General features: G+C 40.9%; 1 protein-coding gene and 1 pseudogene across 2 annotated transcripts in view; one reads left to right on the top strand and one right to left on the bottom strand.

Moving 5' to 3' along the window:
- TRIM33 (tripartite motif containing 33) overlaps positions 1 to 12,141 on the bottom strand; it is a 152,052-nt gene extending 139,911 nt beyond the window's left edge. For both annotated transcript variants that reach the window (XM_030869113.2, XM_030869114.2), the window contains exon 1: positions 11,566 to 12,141. In XM_030869113.2, the coding sequence (XP_030724973.1) occupies positions 11,566 to 12,091 (526 nt within the window). In that variant the 5' untranslated portion in view covers positions 12,092 to 12,141. The remainder of the gene's footprint in view (positions 1 to 11,565) is intronic.
- A 4,041-nt stretch (positions 12,142 to 16,182) lies between these two features.
- On the top strand, positions 16,183 to 18,237 carry LOC115859778 (cytochrome c-like; annotated as a pseudogene).
- Positions 18,238 to 19,467: the final 1,230 nt, after the last annotated feature.

The raw sequence follows: 19,467 nt of genomic DNA, 5'->3' as shown, positions 1-19,467 counted from the left end.
AGTGGTATAGATAAAAAAGATGTGACACATATATACAATGGAATATTACTCAGCCCTAAAAAGAAACGAAATTGAGTTATCTGTAGTGAGGTGTATGGGCCTAGAGTCTGTCACACAGAATGAAGTATGACAAAGAGCAAAACAAATAGAGTATCCTAACACATATATATGGAATCTAAAAAAAAATGGTTCTGATGAACCTAGGGGCAGGACAGGAATAAACATGCAGATGCAGATGCAGAGAATAGACTTGAGGCCACAGGGAGGGGGAAGGGTAAAGCTGGGACGAAGTGAGAGAGTAACGCTGACATACCTACACTACCAAATGTAAAACAGATAGCTAGTGGGAAGCAGCAGCATCACACAGGGAGATCAGCTAGGTGCTTTGCGACCACCTAGAGGGGTGGGATAGGGAGGGTGGGAGGGAGACGCATGGTGGGGGGATATGGGGATATACGTATGCATATAACTGATTCACTTTATTACACAGCGGAAACTAACACAACACTGTAAAGCAATTATACCCCAATAAAGATACTGAAAAACGACAACAACAACAACCAGGCAGCAGGCTAGATTTGGCCCATGGGCAGTATTTTGCCAACCCCGATCTAAAGTAAGGTCCAACAATTAACAAGCACAGAACTTCCAATTAGAATTTTATTGCCTCACTCAAATAGGAAAAGAACCAAAGATTATCCACTGTTTAAGGAAGCCTTTGAGACAAGAAGAGATAAGGATAAAAAGAAAAAAACAAAGTTAGAAAATAAAGTCAAGGACTTCCCTAGTGGCACAGTGGTTAAGACTCCGTGCTCCCAATGCAGGAGGCCTGGGTTCGATCCCTGGTCAGGGAACTAGATCCCACATGCATGCTGCAACTAAGAGTTCACATGCTGCAACTAAGACTCAACACAACCAAATAAATAAACCAATATTTTTTTTAAAAAAAAGAGAAAGGGAAGAAAGAAAATAAAGTCAAGGTGATCTTTCAGAATGTCAGTTGAATAAGAAAGTAAAGAGAAGGGGAATTCCCTGTTGGTCCAGTGGTTAAGACTTGGCACTTTCACTGCCGAGCGCCCCGGTTCCATCTCTGGTCAGGGAACTAAGATTCCACAAGCAGCGCGGTGAGGCCGGAAAAAAAAAAGAAAGAAAACAAAGAGAAGGAAAGCATAAGAGAAAACGTAGGAGAGAGTATGAACCCAGTAGCTCCAACATTCAAATAGAAACAGTTCCAAAAAGAGTGAGAGAAAGGGGGGCCTGAAGGGGAAGGGCATGAAGAGAGAGGGTCCTTACGAAAAAAATTTTTAAGTTTAAACTTTTTCTTACTATAAATGAAGAGTAGAAGACTAACAGAAAAAGCACAGTGAACTTTTAAAAACGATAAAGGAAAAAAAATAGAAACAATCACTATATTCCAGAAAAGGATGAAGAAATATTCAAAGTTTCCAAGAAGAGGTAAATAAAACCCAATTGGGGTTGTACAAGGGAGCAAAAAATCAGACTAGCATGAGCAACACTGACTACTTTAAAACAAGGGAGGAGATACCTTCAAAGTTCTGAAGAAAAACAAATTTGAACCTGGAATTCCATATCCAGTCAAACTACCATTTAAATAGAAGAATAAAATAAAGAACTTCAAAAATGCAAAGGCTCCGAAATTTTAGTCTTAACGATTCTTTCTTAGTATGTACAAACAAGGGAGTAAACAAAGAATGGGGAAGCCTGTGTAAAATAATTAGAAGCAAGACTCTCCTCATAAGGCAGGCTTGAAAGATTACACCCTCAGTTAGAAGGGTGCATAAGCAAATAATAATAGTAAAACTTAAAAAATAAATAAATCAGACAATTAGCATAGGAAAAAAAAACCTGTCACTCCCTGGTTTCAGAGTGAGGGAAAAAATTTTCTCCTGAGAAGTTTCAAATACAGGTTAGCCTATAAGGTAAACTCTAAATCAACATCTGCCAGTTCTAAGAAACACCAAACTAAAAATTAACATCAGTGACTTTTCACTGGTGGTACCTGACAGAAGCAAGGACAAAATACTCTTTGGAGGCTTGTTTCCAAAAATCAGGTCTGGCAGGGTTCATAGTTAAAGCCCTAGTAAACACACTCAAACTCCAAAACTATAAAACACTGGAGAACACCATCTACAATAATCAGGAATAGGCAGAAGCAAGTAATAGTAAAATAGGACCTCAAGAACTTTAGATAATGGAATTATCAAATATAAATATGAAATAAGTACACTTCAGATATTTAAAAAATAAAAAGTAAAATGAAAAACAAGAAAACAAAGCAAACACAGCTAAATGTAATTTAAGGGAAGCCATTTATAGTAAAAACAAAGTATAAAATATATCAGAATAACTCATAAAAGACATACAAGACTTTTCTAGGAAAAAAGCTATATAATATTCAAAAATAAAAGATTTAAGCAAATGGAAAGGCATGCAATGTTTCTGAACAGGCAGATACCATATTGTAAAGATAGCATTTTCTCCCAAATTAATCTATATATTCAAAGCAATTCCAACAAAAATGCTGACAAGTTTTTAAAATGAACTTTCACAACATGATTCTAATATGTTTAAGAGCTAAAAGCCAAGATCAGTCAAGATAATCTTTAAGATGAACAAGGTATATGTGGAGGGGGATGAAATTACCTTAACGAATAACAAAGTTTACTATAGCTTTATAATAAGCAATAAAGGCAGAAAAATGGGGGGAAAACTGATTTTTAAAAAACCTCTCATATATCAAAAGACAGCTCTCTAAAGAGTAAAGGGAAAAGTCAAGTGTATTAGTTTATTGCTGTGTAACAAATTACCCCAAAACTTAATGGGGTAAAACAATAATTCCTTATCTTTCAGTTTCTTTGAGTCAGGAATCTGGGAGTGATATGGCAAGTGGTTCTCTCTGAGCCTCTAATGAGGCTGCAGTCAGATGTCAGCCAGGACTGCAGTCATCTGAAAGCCTGACCATGCTGGAATATCCACCTCCAAAGTGGCTCATTCCCATGGCTGGGAAGTTGGTGCTGGATGTTAACAGACCCCAGTTCTTTACAGAACTGCAAGAGTGATAGTTGTTTTCGCCTAGAACAAGGAATCCAAAAAGTAAGGAAAAAGCTGTATACCTTTAATGAAGCCTCAGAAGTCACTGTTAATTCTGCTATACTCTCTTGGTCACCCAAACAAGCCCTGAGTCACTGTGAGAAGAGACTAAAGAAGGGTGTGAATACCAGAAGAGAAGAACACTGTGGCCACCTCAGAGGCTGGCTACCACACTAAGCCATAGTAGGCTAAGAACAAATCTTCAATTTACATAACCAACAAAGGATCAGTATGTAGAACTTACCAAGAATTCTTGTAAATCAAAACAAAAAAACGTTAGCAAACTAAAAAAAATAGAAGACATGTGGACAAGTAATTCACAGAAGCAACAACATAAATCGCACGTAACAAGCATTCAAAAAGTATTTTTCCCTAGAACCACGTAATTCATGCTATTTACGTATCATAAAGGCATAGAATTTAAATATTTTTCTAAAAATGATGCATTTATGTTCATTCATCCTTGTTTTTTCCCACTTTCCCTTGAGACCAATGTCCATTCTGGAAGCTGGCTAAGGATGAAGGTACAATTTGTGGCCATAGAGGAGACACAGATTAATGTATCCAACACCATGATCCCAACCTCAGAACTTGTCCTCTGGAAAATAAAATGATAGAACTCAGTCAACCAGTAATAAATATGAAAAAAAAAAATCAGCAGATCTACAGCACGCTATTTACAAAAGGTCAATTTTAGTTATTAAGTACTTTTTTCCTCTTTACATTTACATTTGGGGCAAGCTCTTTATGAACTGTGATGGGTACCCCAAAATGAAGGACTATAAATGCACGAATCTGCCACCTTCTACTATTCCATGGTCTGACACTCTTCCTAATGACTTTACATTATTACTTGGTTATAGTCCCTTTAAAGAAGCAGGTCTCTGGGCTTCCCTGGTGGCGCAGTGGTTGAGAGTCCACCTGCCAATGCAGGGGACAGGGGTTCGTGCCCCAGTCCGGGAAGATCCCACATGCTGCGGAGCGGCTGGGCCCGTGAGCCATGGCCGCTGAGCCTGCGCGTCCAGAGCCTGTGCTCTGCAACAGGAGAGGCCACAGCAGTGAGAGGCCCGCGTACCGCAGAAGCAGGTCTCAAACTTTTTGGTCTCAGAATCCCTCTTACATTCTTAATCATCAAGGACCTAAAAAGCATTTGTTCGGATGGGTTTTATCCATCCATGTGTACAGTATTAGAAATAAAAACTGAAGATTTTAAAATATTTAAAATTGTAATAAATAATTAATAGCAAATTAATAATGTTTCATTAAATTTAAATATTTTATTAATTCATTTAAAAATAAACACATTAAATAATAAATAAAAATAAACACATTGCATGTTTAAATAACATTTTTAACAGAAATAACTAATTTCCAAAACCAAAAAAATTTTTTAGTAAAAAGTGGCACTGATTTCACTTTTAAATCTCTTTAATGTTTAGTTTAATAGAAGATGTCTGTATATACGCTTTTGCATTTAATCTGTTGTGAGAGATTGTTTTGTTTGAAGACTATAAAGAAAACTTGGCCTCATATAACCATGTACTTAAGAAAAGGGAAGAGTATTTTAACAGTCTTTTCAGACAATCTGTGGATATTCTTCTTTGATACATTCAAAAAATTTAAAGTGTTTTTATTTATTTCTTAAACATCAGTTGCAATGTGAAATTTCAAACTATAGTGATGAACTTTTACTACGCCCTTACATGAAAATCTATTGGTCTATTTTGCACTTTGAATCTTTTTCCTACGCCTGATTTTGTAACATGATGCACTGGTCATTTGGCAAATACTGGTTCACTATGTAGATCTTCCAAATGTTGACATTTCATTGCACAATATCAAAAAAAAAAGTGTTAATATCACTACCAATCTCATCAGAAAAGCCTTTAAATATTGAGAAGCTGTCAAGCTCATGGTGGCATATACAAGTTTCCCAAAAATCCTAATTTTCATTTAAAAGCTCAATTTTTATCACTGGCAACATATAACAACATCAGTTGTTTCTCTTGAAGTGACAAGGCTCAATTCATTCATTTTAAAGAAAATATCTGCCAAATATCCATTCTTGAAAACCACAGTTTGTTACTCATTCTTTCAAGTAAAAATTATTTTCCAAGAAAAAAAGCAGCTAATTCAACTTGGAATTCAAACAACTGCACAAGTACTTTTCTTATTGCACTTCAGTCTGCAGCAGAAGCACTTTATGCATTACCCCATTTCATCGCACAGAATATTAAGGATAAAGATTTTTAAAATAGGGACGTCCCTGGTGGTCCAGTGGGTAAGACTCTATTCCCAATGCGTGGGGCCCAGGTTCAATCCCTGGTCGGGGAACTAGATCCCGCACGCCACAACTAAGAAGTCCGCACGCCACAACTAAGAAGTCCGCACGCCACAACTAAGACCCGGTGCAGCCAAAATAAAATAAATATTAAAAAATATATATTTTAAAAACAAGTTTCATTGCTTCATCAAGGACATAAAAGTAAAACTAACATAATTTTTGTTGGTGGCGGTGGTTTTACTCTAAGTATGTGATGGTAAAGTTACAATAACTTTTAGAGTGCTTTGGAGGCACTATCTTAATTCCTGCTAAGGTGCCAAGCAGTCTTACCCATCATTGCTTTTGTATTATTTATACAAATGTCAGAACAGTGAATAAGGCAAATAATGAATCAGTGTTATAATGAAAACAGTTTCAACTCTGCCAACACCTGAAAGGGTATCAGAGACAATCCCCCTATCCCCTAACTCAGAGTTTCATGGACCAACTTTGAGAATCTACTTTAAGGTACTATTCTCATTTAGTGTCTGCTAAGAGGAGTATATATAAGGAAGTGAAAAGCAGTTAGATTCCCCTAACTGAAATTTTTGGTGTACAGATATTAAACCTTGTAAAAACTTAGGATTTAGAACATTAGTTTACAAGTTTTTACACTGTAAGTTTTAGGCAGCTGAAGAGAGGTTTGGAATACAAATTACTTTGGTGTGCTGTACTTCATTAGATGTCAGAAAAACCTAGAAAAACACCAACAATTTGCCTTCCTGCCTCTTCTTTTCTGCTTACTGTGAGATAGAGGTAATCACAAAGGCAACAGCAGTACAATTTATTGGGGGCTTACCAGGCGCCAGGCACTCTATGAAGCAATTTACAATGTATTAACTCATTTAATCCGCACAATTAACACTATGAAATAGGTATTATTATTATTACTCTCAATTTATGGATGTTAAGTAACATATCCAGTCATTCTAGTAGTAAATAAAGGAGCTCAAAAATGAATGCAGGCAGTCTGACTCCTGAATTGTGTGCATTTCACCAACCACAATGCCGTAAGATATTAAAAAGTGTTTTTCTTTGATACGTCTTTAATGACTGATTGCTGATGACTATGTTATCATTCAAAAACTCAAACATGTTTATGTCAAACAGAGCATTAGAGAAAGTAGGACCTAAAAAAATCCCGAAACAGATAAGCCACACCCAGAACTAGCAAACTGCTAAATGTTACATGTACTCCTGGGACAAGAACTTCCAAGAGCTCAAACAGAAGATTGCCCTGAGTGGCTCACCATGCTCAGTGATAAAACAGGACCACTGTGAGGAGGTGCTTTTCACACTATACCCAGAGTTATTCCCTCCCACTTACCACATGACTGTTGCCATCTCAGACTTTTCACAAAAAGTTGAAGATTCATGAACAGAATCATTTTTCCACGTTGATTATTCCCCACAAAAGATGAGAATATTAAACTTATGTAGATATAAAAAGTTAGCATAAAAGACAATAACAGAATCACACAGAATTTTACTGGATAGGAACTCAACTTCATATTGCAAACCTGGAGAGGCTGTCTAGGTGACTTGCCCAAGGCTACACAGCATATTAACAGCAGAACCCAATGCAAGTTATTCCCAATCCAGATAATCATCCACATCACCATGCTGTCTATGCCTTACTACAAAAGTCTCACCTCCTTCAAGAGTTCATTTGAGAGGTTGTTCAGATGCATCAATACATATTTGTATTTTTACTGATACATTATAGATTGTACATACCCACTACTGATAGCTATTCTGACTGAACCTGAAATAAACCTAAAAAAATAAAAAATAAAAGTCACAAAAGCACTTTAAAAAGCTCACAATTGAGATTCAACAAATATTAACTAAATTATCTATTTTGATTTTCCTTTTCCAAATATTCCAACAGCACATAAATCAGTCTTTCTCCTCAAAATATTTAAATCCATGTCTCTCAAAGTGTGGCAGGTTCCAGACTCAGAATCACATGATACTTGTTAAAAATTCAAATCCTAGTGTCATCCCCAAGTCAATTGAAACAGTCTCTGAAACTCCCAAAATGGTATTTTAAAAAGCTCTCCAGATGATTCTTATTCATCCAAAAGTTATTTATTGAACATTCACTCTACAATATTCTAGTGGGAAACAAGGAACAAATGAGTAAACAAAAACAAGTAAACATTCTGGACTTTAGCTGTCCTATGAAGAAATAAAGATAATATGTCAAAGAGTGACCTGGAGGACTACAATTGTCCCTCAGCAATCTCAGGGGATTGGTTCCAAAACCCCCATCAGATACAGAGAGCCAGCTGTACCTTAAAAGGAGCAGCCAGACACAGAATTTTCAGGGCAGTGAAAATACTATGTACAATATTATAATGATGAAAACATGTCATTATACATTTGTTCAAACCCTTAGATTGTGCAACACTAATAGTGAACCCTAACATAAACTGTGGACTCTGGGTGATTATGATGTAGGGCCATCAACTCTAAAAAATGTACCACACTAGTGAGGGATGTTGATAATGGGAGAAGCTATGTAGGTCTGGGGAGAAGGGATATATGGGAAATCTCCATATCTTCCATTTAATTTTGCTGTAAATCTAAACTGCTCTTTAAAAATAAAGCCCTTAAAAAAAAAAAAAAACAGTGATCAAGAGAAGGTCTTTCTGCAGAGGCAACATTTGAAGTGAGGAGCCCTTCTCTTAAGAACAGTGGTTCTCTTGGGGTTTCCCTGGTGGCGCAGTGGTTAAGAATCTGCCTGCCAATGTAGGGGACATGGGTTTGAGCCCTGGTCCGGGAAGGTCCCACATGCCACAGAGCAACTAAGCCCCTGTGACACAACTACTGAGTCTGCACTCTAGAGCCCACATGCCAGAACTGAGCCCACGTGCCGCAACTACTGAAGCCCGCATGCCTAGAGCCCGTCCTCTGCAACAAGAGAAGCCACCGTAATGAGAAGCCCGTGCACCGCAACGAAGAGTAGCCCCCGCTCGCCGCCACTAGAGAAAGACCGCATGCAGCCACGAAGACACAACACAGCCATAAATACATAAATAAATAAATAAATCTTATATATATATAAAAAAGAATAGTGGTTCTCAAACTTAGTGTGCATCAAAATCACCTGGAGGACTTACTAAAAATGATTTCTGGTTTGAAGGTCTTGAGTGGGGCCCAAGAATTTGCATTCCTAACAAGATTGCAAATGATGCTGATGCTGCTAGTCCAGAAACCACACTTGGAGAATCATCGATCTGAAGGGAACAGCTAAAAGGTTTGAATAACTCTGGTGTGTTAGAGAAACAGAAAAAAAGTCCATTAGAAGGGAGGGTAATGTCATTGTTTCGGGACCACTTAAGATGGTGAACTAAACTACCAACCATGGATACCCAGACCAGAAATGGAATCACAGGTTGTTCAATAATACCTTACATTTGCAAAGCATTTCACAGTTTATAAAAGCATTTTCACTTTCATTATTTAATACGATTTAGTGAGATATAAGTGAAGGACTATTAGCTACATGTAGAGATAAAGAAGCTGAAGGACAGAAACATGAAACTGAGGGAACCAGGAAACAATTAAGGGGCAGAACTATGTCCCCTGACTCCAAATCCAGTGTTACTTCCAGAACAGCATGTTCCATTTTTTTAAACAGCAAAGCAAAGGATACATACAGGAGTTGATACTAAGTTACTTTCTAGACTCCCTGCCTAAAAACATGATGGCTTCCAGACTTAATTTGTTTTAGATACCAGTTAGAAAGCAACACTGCCTTAAGATTGACAGTATTTAGTCCCATCTACTTATTTCTCCTAGTTCAAAAACAAAAGATGGAGAAATGAAGAGGGAATTTACACACTATTATTCTCTCTCCTGCATAAGTAACAGAGCTAATTTCATAACCTCAGTCCCTCAGCCACATCAATCAAACACAATTTTCATCTTGTGTTTACTCTAAATCTCTCACCTAATCCAGGTTCCCACAAGAACACTGAATCCTACATGTCTTACTACACTCAGTGAGGCCATGAGCAGTTAGTTATACACCCATTATCCACCCTCTACATACCCATTATGATTTAGAATCTTCTCCATCAATCAAACCGTTACTCTTAACATTCTTACCTGCAGATCTCAATAATACTTCAAACCCAAAACTGAAATAACTATATCCTCCCTCCACCCCACACACACCTGCTTCTGTGCCTGAATTCTTTTATTTGCGTTAATGACACTGCCACCCACCAAACAAGAAACCTGGAACTTGGCCTAGACATGTGTGTCTCTCTCACTCGTCTCAATTGGCCTCTCATATCCATTCCCACAGCTACTTACGATTAGTTACCACTAATAATAAACTAGCTGCCATTTCACTAATAACTAGCATGTACTAGTCACTTAACACACTTCATTCTATCAATAACTGTATGAAGTAGGTAATTTTGTCCTTGTAAAATTAATCTGTCCAAGTAGCAAGTGACAAAGTAGGCATCCAAACTCAAATGTTTCTCCCAAAGTCCATACCTTTCCCCCGTACCAAAACACTTCCTTCTTTAACACCTTATATCAGTCCTTTACTACCTACTCCAAATGCTAACTTCTCCCCTAGATTACTGCCAGGATTCTCCTACCTGGCCCTGCCTTGGATCTTTTCTTCCCTTACCCTTCAATGTGCCCCCAAGTGATCTTTCTAGATCATAAATGTGATCCTTTTATCTTCCTGATACAAAAATCTGTTAGGGACTCCCTTTAATCTATCTACACTGTACAGGATACATTCTACAGGATGAATCCCAAACCCTTTAGTACAAGTCCACAATCCCTTCCGTACCTGAAGTTCCAAAATTCAAAAGCTTTGAAATTTTAAAGTTCTTTCATAATTCTGCAACAAAACCCACTCTGAATTGCAGGAGGTTATTGGTCTATCCCATTAGAATGATATTCACACACTTCACTGCAGAAACATTAATATTTGATAATGAGTTGTTAACCCAGACCCCGCAGTAGTGTTAGAGACCTTACCAGGAAAAAGAAAAATTTCTAACCTATTCTGATGTCTAAAACACACCTGGTCTCAAGGGTTTCAGATAAGGCACTGCAGACCCCCTACCTATTCAGCCCATCAAACCAACCTAATTTCCACCAATCACCTTACACATCGCTTAGCTCCAGGGATGTGTAAGGTGCCCTGTGCCCTGAAAACTCTCCAACCCAGGGAGCTACTCACCCTTCAAGAAACCTACTCAAGGGTTTCCTTTTCAGTGAAGTTTCCTTGACTTTCTCTTGACTGTGCCACAACCACTGTACCAAGGACCCACCTCCACTGCTGTACCTTATATGTTTGTTTCCCCTATGTTGGACTGTGAATGAGCTCCTCATTGAGTATTTTATCCAATTCTAGCACAGTATCCGAAACACTAAGTGTTCATTAATGTACAAGGAACTGAAATTCATGCCCAGCTCTCCCTAACCCCCAATTCCCTTCAAAGTTCATTTCTCCTTCACCCCTAAACCTTAAGATTTTTCCCTATCCATGCAGGCCCCTCACAGCTATTTTGCTTCCAGAGTTCCTCCTTCTCAATGTCATCCTAAAATTACTCTCTACTAGACGGCTTCTCGTAGCCCCAAATTCTCTAATGCCCTTTAACCTCCCTAGTCCTTCTTTCCCCTAGCTTTGAACAGATCAAATCCTCTCCCTCTAAGGCAATTCATCCTTACTGCCCTTATCTCTGAACTACTACACCTCAACACCTCTCGCGCCTAGGCCTTTCCTCCAAAATGCTTCTCACAAGCGGATTCCCAGACCCCCTCTTCTCTCACAGTCCGTTCCACCGGCTCCCGAACCTGCGCTCGACCAGAGTCCACCCCTTCCCGGCCCGTATCCGCACATCGCGAACCTCCCCTGCAGCCGGTGTCCCCTCCCCCAGCCTCTCGCAGCCGGCACCCCTCCCTTCACCCTCCCCGTATCTCTGGAGATCCAGCTTCTCGGGAAACTGTCCCAGGAGCCGTGTCTTTCACCTCAGACCCCTTAGGATTACGCCGGTCCGAGCAGCCCCGGGCCCGAACACCTCCGTCCCCAGATCCTCCTCGGCACCGCAAATCCCCTTCGGCCCAGACCTCGGGCCGGGCCTCCCGCTCACCTTGCTGGATGTCGCCGTTGCTGCCCCCCGGGATGGGCACGTTGAGTTGGCGCTCGGGCTCCGGCAGACAGCGCAAGCAGAAAGAGTGAAGACAGGGCAGCAGCTTGGGCTCCGCCTCACGCCGGCTCTGCAGGCTCTGCTGACACACGGCGCAGGTGTCCAGGAGCGAGGCTGGCGGACCAGGAGGCGGCCCCGCCGAGGGACCCGGAGCAGGAGCCGAAGCCGGAGCTGGGGCCGGCGTCGATACCGCCCCCCCGGGAATTCCAGGGCCCACTGAGGCTGCAGGGGCTGAGGCAGCCGGGGCCGAGCCCGAGGAGGCCGCGGCCACCCCCCCGTCGTCGGGCCCGGCCGCGCCGCTCTCCGCGCCGGCCCTGCCGCCTTCCTCCTCCTCCTCCTCCACCAACACCGCGGCGAGAGGCGGCTCCGCCTCCTGCGCCGCGGGCCCGGCGGCCCCGGCAGTTACCGGCGCGCTGCTGCTGCCCCCGCCGCCGCTCTCAGCCTCGCCACCGCCTTTGTTTTCCGCCATGTTTTCCTCTTTGAACCCGCCGGACCGCCCCGCGCCGCCCGCCGCCGCCGCAGCCGCCGCCGCCCCCAGCCCCAGCCGCAGCCGCAACGAGAGCGGCCGCCGAGAGCGAGCAGGCAAGCGAACGAAGGAACGAGAACGCGCGCGCACGCGGCGCCCCCACCCTCGCGTCGCGCTGTTGCAAGAGGGCGGGCGCGGCGCGCGCACGTACGCACGGACGTCCTCCGGAGGGAGGCGGGAACTTGGGGCGCGGGCGCGCAGACGTTCTGGCCGCCCTTCCTGACCTCCGTGGCCGGCGCATGGAGTCCGCCCCGTTGCAGTTCGGCTCGCAGTGAGGGTTTAGAGTCAGAGGCTCTTGACGCTGAACTACCTTTGGTCTGGGTGGTTAAGAGCTCGGCCGCGGCGATGGTGCGGGGAAGAGCGGGCAAGGGTGGAAGGCCGGAGTGTCTCTCTGGCGGCGAGGTCCCCAGAGGCGGGCGCGTCTCCGCCGAAACCTCACTCGGTGCGGGGTCAGACGCCTTGGCCTCCTGGCTCCGAGGTGCCGACCTCCTGGGTCGCTGTGCTTTAACTGGCCGCGTTCCTTTGGATGGTTGTGTCTCAGGGGAGCAGTAAAGTGAGGATTTTTGTTTTTAACTGGTGGCGTACCAGAAATAGGCTGAAAAGACCCAATGAGGAAAAACAGCTATTTTAGCAGCTATTTTTAGCTTCTTAAGGTGATTGATTTTCTGACGTTGCTACGCTTCAGAAAACCAATCAACTGAGAAGCTTTTTCAAAGCAGAGCTGTTCCAGGACCACACCCCAGACCTACATCAGGAAGTGGGGGTGAGCTCATGAATGTTGAAAGCGCTTTGGCTGATTCTGATGTGCGTCAGTTTGGGGAGTCACGATCTAACCAGTATTATGTCCTGAGAGTCTCACTTAGTGCCCTGGCGGGAGTTGGGTTGCAAATGCCTTAACAGTGTCGGTAATAGAAGCTTTCAGGAAGGGTCTTTATTGAGAAACAAGTACTACGGCTGTTTTAATGTTAGGATTGTGAAGTGCTTTCCTCTTCTGACAGTGTTCCCGAGAAACCGTTATTCTTGAGCTGGTAAAAGTCCTTAAACCACCTCGAAACATTTTTCATTTATTCGTTCAAAAATAGTGACCTCTTACTATGAGTCAGGTAGTGTTTTAGAGATGCTAGGATTACAGCAAAGAACAAAGGAGATCCTTACTTTCAAGGAGTTTGCAGTCTGGAGGAAGAGTGACATAAATATATGCAGGGAGTGATAAATGCTATGAAGAAAAAAAAGCAGAGTAAAAGAGATTAGAGATGATTGGGGAAGGCCTCGGCTGACAGGTGAACAAGCTTGTGGTTCTCTTGCGGAAGAGTGTTCCAGGCAGAGGAACAAACGGTAAGTACAAAGGGCCTGAGGCACAGTCGGCTTGTAAGTGGAACAGCAAAGAGTCTGTGTGGCTGGAGTGGCTTGAAGGGGGAAAGAGTAGTAGAATATGACATAATAGTAAAGGAGCCAGGTCATATACAGAAATGGCCTTCAACTTTTTAAACTTCTGTGCCCGGGAAAAGAACTTAGAAAAACTATTTTCTCCCTCGAACATCATAAGTTGATTCTTAACATTTTTCATCAGGAGTGTAAATAGTTGCAAAGAGTGCCATTTCTGACATTTTGGAATACCAACATTTTTTAATTGTCACATACTTTTAAATCTATCCAATGGAAAGGTAAACAAGTAGTTTAACAAACATCGTCATCCAGTTTAAAAGTACATGATCAAAAATGTTCTATTTCATTAAATAAATATTAAACATGAAAAGTAAAATGTTAATTGGGACTGTCTTTTAATGAGATGACATAGTTTTTTTTTAGTTTGTGTAGGCATGGATGTATATAACATTACTAGGAAGAGATAAAGTCCTGTATCAATTCCATTTTTCATTTTTATTGACATAAGCACTGCATTAAAAAATGCATGTATACATATGTGTATATATATATATGAATTAATATAAAATTAAATCTCTTAAAACTATCCTTGTGTACCCTTTGGAAAAATTTCCTCCACTGTAGTACCCGAATACTCATATTCCAGTTTTAAGATGCTGAGTGAGATAGGAAATCTTGGATGAGTTTTGATCAAAGACCCAAAGTTGTGAAAAGAGTCACTGTGGCTGTTTACTGTAGAACTCACTTGTAGGGGGTCAGAGTGGAAGAAGGAAGACCAGTTAGGTTGCTAATACAATAATATTTCAGCCGAGGAATAATGGTGGATTGAACCAGGGTGGTATCTGTACAGGTGGTGAAAAATAAGGTGTATATATAATAAAGAGCAAATAAAGACTTTTCTCCAAATTCACTTCAAAAAAACAAATTAGTGGACCAAATTTCTCAACCAAAGTCTTTGTTTCCTTGCATTTTTCTTAAGCTTTTGATGCCTGCTACGACTTGCCTTTATTAAAATCTAGTACAAGGGAATTCCCTGATGGTCCGGTGGTTAGGATTTCATGTTTCCATTACAGGGAGCATGGGTTCGGCACATGCCGCGCAGCACAGCCAAAAAATAAATAAATACTATAAAAATCTAGTATAAAATTTCTTGTTTTTTAAACACTTTTTAAAAATTTTTATTTACTTATTTATTTTTGGCAGCATTGGGTCTTCATTGCTGCATGCAGGTTTTCTCAAGTTGCGGTGAGCGGGGGCTACTCTTCGTTGTGGTGCACGGTCTTCTCATTGCAGTGGCTTCTCTTGTGGAGCATGGGCTCTAGGCGCGTGGGCTTCAGTAGTTGTGGCACATGGGATCAGTAGTTGGGGCTCACGTGCTCTAGAGCACAGGCTTAGTAGTTTTGGCGCACAGGCTTAGTTGCTCTGCAGCAAGTGGGGTCTTCCCGGACCAGGGCTCGAACCCGTGTCCTCTGCATTGGCAGGCGGATTCTTAACCACTGCACCACCAGGGAAGCCCAAAAGTGTTGTTTTTGAAAACGATATAATTTTATAGAGAGCAAACTGTCCCCCCACCAATATAATTTACTGTGTGCTCTGAGAATGCAGTGCCTGGAATTAAATTGTCATGGAGTACTTGGGGACATTGAATCAGCTACATTCTCAATTTGCAATGGAAACCCAGAATTCTTGCAGGAGAAATTGTGAAATCATAAGACTGATGTATGATATGGATAAACCTGTCTGATGGAGAGACTGTATTGCATGGAGGTTGAGTCTGTGCTGGAGCCAGAATGCCTAGTTTGAAGCCTCGTTCCACCACCTACTAGCTGTGTGATTTGGGGTAACTCACTTCGCTTGCCTCAGTTTCCTCATTTGTAAAAGGGCTTTTGTTACTAGTATGATCTACTTCAAGGCTGACAATTAAATATTTGTAAAGTGCTAACTGTACCTGGCGCATGGTAAACATGAAATGAATGTAAAAGTAGACAGACCTAAAGGTTCATGAAGGGAGCAGAACTGGAGGGAGAAACAAAGATACCTCAGAGAAAAATCTCAAGACGAGAAACCATTCTGTGGGCTGAACTGAGCAGCAAGTGTAAGGATCCAGCCATTCCCCTAACCTAGGCTATCTTTTACCCCTGACCGGCTTGCCCAAACATTATAAGAAAAACACAGTTCTGAAATAAAGGAGAGCTATCAGTAGATGCCTAGAAGCTCTGCTGTGGAGAAAACTGCCCTGATATTGCTGGTAACCAGAAGTGAAAAGAACTTTACAATTGTCCAGAAAAGAGAAAGAGCACTGGGAATGACATAGCTAGGTGAGCAATGGTGAGAGCACAGCAGGTTGGCAACAGTGAGGCAGAGTAGCCCATGAATAGGGTGAAGGTTTGCAATGGCTGGTTCTGCCACTCTTGGACAGAGCAACTACGGCCATCAGCGGGAATGGAAGAGGTCATGAGGACCAGCAGAGGAATGCTGAGCTGCGGTTAAGATCTGGGGCATTTCTGGGGAATTCCAGTGGTTAAGACTCCACGCTTTCACTGCCAAAGGCTCAGGTTCAGTCCCTGGTCAGAAAATTAAGATCCTACAAGCCACGTGGCACAGCCAAAAAAAAAAAAAAAAAAAAAGATTTGGGGAATTTCTGTTAATGTGCCATATTAGCAATCATGAGTGGGTAAGGCCAGGGGATATAAAGGGGACATCTTGTGATTTAAAGTTCACTTCTCTGAACACAGGTACATAAGCACATGTACCTTGGATTAGCATATCCTTGCACTTAGCAGGAAGTCCAACTTCAGAGCAAGGACCTTCCTAAAGCACATGTCAAAAAACCAAAATTAAAATGGGTGATGTTGAGAAGGGCAAGATTTTTGTCCAGAAATATGCCCAGTGCCACACCATGGAAAAGTAAGGCAAGCATAATAAATGGTCCTGGCTGGAAGACAGGTCAGGCCCCTGGGATTCTCTTACACTGATGCCAACAAGAACAAGGGCATCACCTGGGGAGAAATGTATTTGGAGAATCCTAAGAAGTACATCCCTGGAAAAAAATGATCTGCGCTAGCATTAAGAAGACAGAAAGGGCAGACTTGATAGCTTATCTCAAAGCTTCTAATGAGTAATAGTTGGCCCACTGCCTTATTTTCTTACAAAACAGAAATGTCTCAACTTCTTTTATGTGTAACATATTTAAATTGATCTCATACCAGAATTCAGATCATGAGTGGCTGACAGAATTTTTTTTGGATAGTCCTGATTTAAATAAGATTGGCTGTGGTTAAATTAATATGATGAGCTTTTTGAATTTTGATAGGAATTCCAGTTCAGCAAGTACTGTCACTGTTTCCCTCTTCTAAAGATATAATCAGACTTGATTGGTAATATCGAACTTTTCACAAAGATGGTGAATGCCATCTCAAAACCTATGGGATATTGGTTTTAATTTAGATTTATAGAACTGATTATTTGAGTATAATATTTACATACTGGGAAAATCGCTTTGTTGTCTCATACAATTGAGCAAGACTCACCTGCATTTCAGTTTGTGTTCATTAGGCTTTAAAGGGCTGAAGACAAGGTAGAAATATCCATTTTATCTTTTTGGTCTTAACTATGCCAATCCAAAATTCCCTGTATCCAAAATGTTGCCTTTTGGGAATTCCCTGGCAGTCCAGTGGTTAGGATTCCACGCTCTCATTGCCGAGGGCCCAGGTTCAGTCCCTGGTCTGGGAACTAAGATTCCACAAGCCACGCAGTGCGTCCAAAAAGGAAAGAGAAAAATAAATAAAAATAAATAAGTAAAATGTTGCCTTTTACTTAACGAAAGGCATTTTAGTGTGGTTTATGTAAAATGTCAAAGAATATTTAACACTTCACACATTTTATAAATGATCTATAAGGTCAGAGGCTTTTAAAAGTCAGTGTGACAAGATATAATAGCAAGTTAAACTTTGCTTTTAAATCCTTTACTATCTGAGTGAGACTGAGTTATAATTCAGGATTGTCTTTAAACAGCTATTCAAAATGACATGAAACTATAAAACTCCTGTATATATGTGATTGGTAATGGTGTCTTTGCAAACTCATTAGACAAAGTAGGGGAGATACACCATCAGCACAAATTTGTAGATTTTGTGATCATAAGGCTTAAGATAATTAAAAACAAGATCTTAGAAAAAATAAAGTTCACTTCTCAGCATTTCATGATGTTGTGCAAAGCGCCCTTTGACTTCCAGGTGCCAAGTTGTCTGAGTTTGAGAATCACTAGTACCAAGAAAAGAGGGACAAATGGCAGAGTTCTGAGTCTAATTGCTAGCTCTTTGGCTTTTCTATGTTTCTAAGGCCTTCTGGGGGCACATTGTTAATCCCAGTAATAAACAAGACATTTGAACAGCAGTTTACAGTTTACAAAGTGATTTCACACACATTATCTCTAATTCTTGCAACCAGTAAGATACATTCCAATTTAGACAATAAACAGACTTCATAATGTGAGTGTACTGTAATATATTAGCTGTCTGTTCTTACACAATAAGGTTGTTTTCAACTTTTTGCTATTATAAACAATACTGTGATAAGCATTGTGATGAATAATACTTTGCATGTCTATAGTTATTTTTTATGACTATTTCTAAAGATAGAATTGCTGATTCAACAAGTATACCCATTGTAAAAATTTTTAATATATAAATTCAAAGGGTTCTTATTAGGTTATTAAATAACTAGATTATGTTTGATGTATTTTGCTACTATAAATAAAGATAAATTAACCTGCAATCTTTTTTTTCAAATTTGTTTCTCTGTCTAAAGTTCTCTGTTTCCTCACATCCCACTTATTCCTCAATCTACTCTGGCCTGGCTTCCCATTTCCATCACTCTACTAAAACAGCTCTTGCTAAGGTCATCAAGGACCTCCATGTTTTTTAAATCCAGTAGACATATTTTATTCCTAACCTTACTTGTTTTCTCCATGGGATTTCACACCTTTGACAATTCCCCCTTCTGGAATCACTTACTTCCATGGCTTTCATGACACCATACTCTGGTGGTTTTCTTCCTACTTCTTGGACTGCTGTTTTTCTTTTACATACTGTGTCAGGGTCCCCAAAAACAGACTAGAAGAATTCATAGGACTCAGAAAAGTTGGTATGCTCATGGTTATGGTGTATTACAGTGAAATGATACAGATTAAAATTAGCAAAGGTAAAAGGTCCATGGAGAAAATTCCAGAAGAAAACAGGCACAAGGTTCCAGGTGTCTCCTCCCAGTGGAGTTGCACAGGCACTAATTCTCCCAGCAATGATGTGTGACAACACCTTTGTGCAGTGTTGCCAAATGGAAGTTCACCCAAGCCTTGGTTTACAGGGTTTTTATTTTGGGGGAAGGTCTGTCACATAGGCATGGATCACCCACATAACTGACCTCAGCTGCTCAAATTCCAAACTGATACATCATGGTCCAAGGCCTCAGGCATACTAAAACAGATGATCAGCATAAATCACATTGATAGCTTAAACTATTCAGTCAAAGTGATACAGTGTGGCCCAAGGCCTCAGGCATACAAACCATTCTTACAGGCAGAGTATTCCAAGGGCTCAGAGGTTATCATCTCCCAGGAGTCAATCAAGAACAGTTCTAAAAACAAGCCTTTCTTTGGAATGTGCAGGGTTTGATCAATACAGGCCTACAAAGTTAGCACTTTGCTGTACTCAGACTTATTCAGTGTTGGGCTTTCTGAAATATCAGCTCTAGACCCCCTTCTCTTTTCAATCAGTTTTCTTCCCCTAGGCAAACTTATCCATGCTTCAGCTTCATTTGCCATCCATATAATAACTGCCAAGTGTATGACTTTAGCCCAGGTCAGTTAATATCTCCACGTGAATGTCTCAAAGGCACTGCAAAGTCAGCACGTCCAAGACTCAGTAATCTTTTCC

Source organism: Globicephala melas, chromosome 1 (assembly GCF_963455315.2).
Source record: "Globicephala melas chromosome 1, mGloMel1.2, whole genome shotgun sequence".
Lineage (NCBI taxonomy): Eukaryota > Metazoa > Chordata > Mammalia > Artiodactyla > Delphinidae > Globicephala > Globicephala melas.
This window is presented reverse-complemented; position numbering and strand designations above follow the sequence as displayed.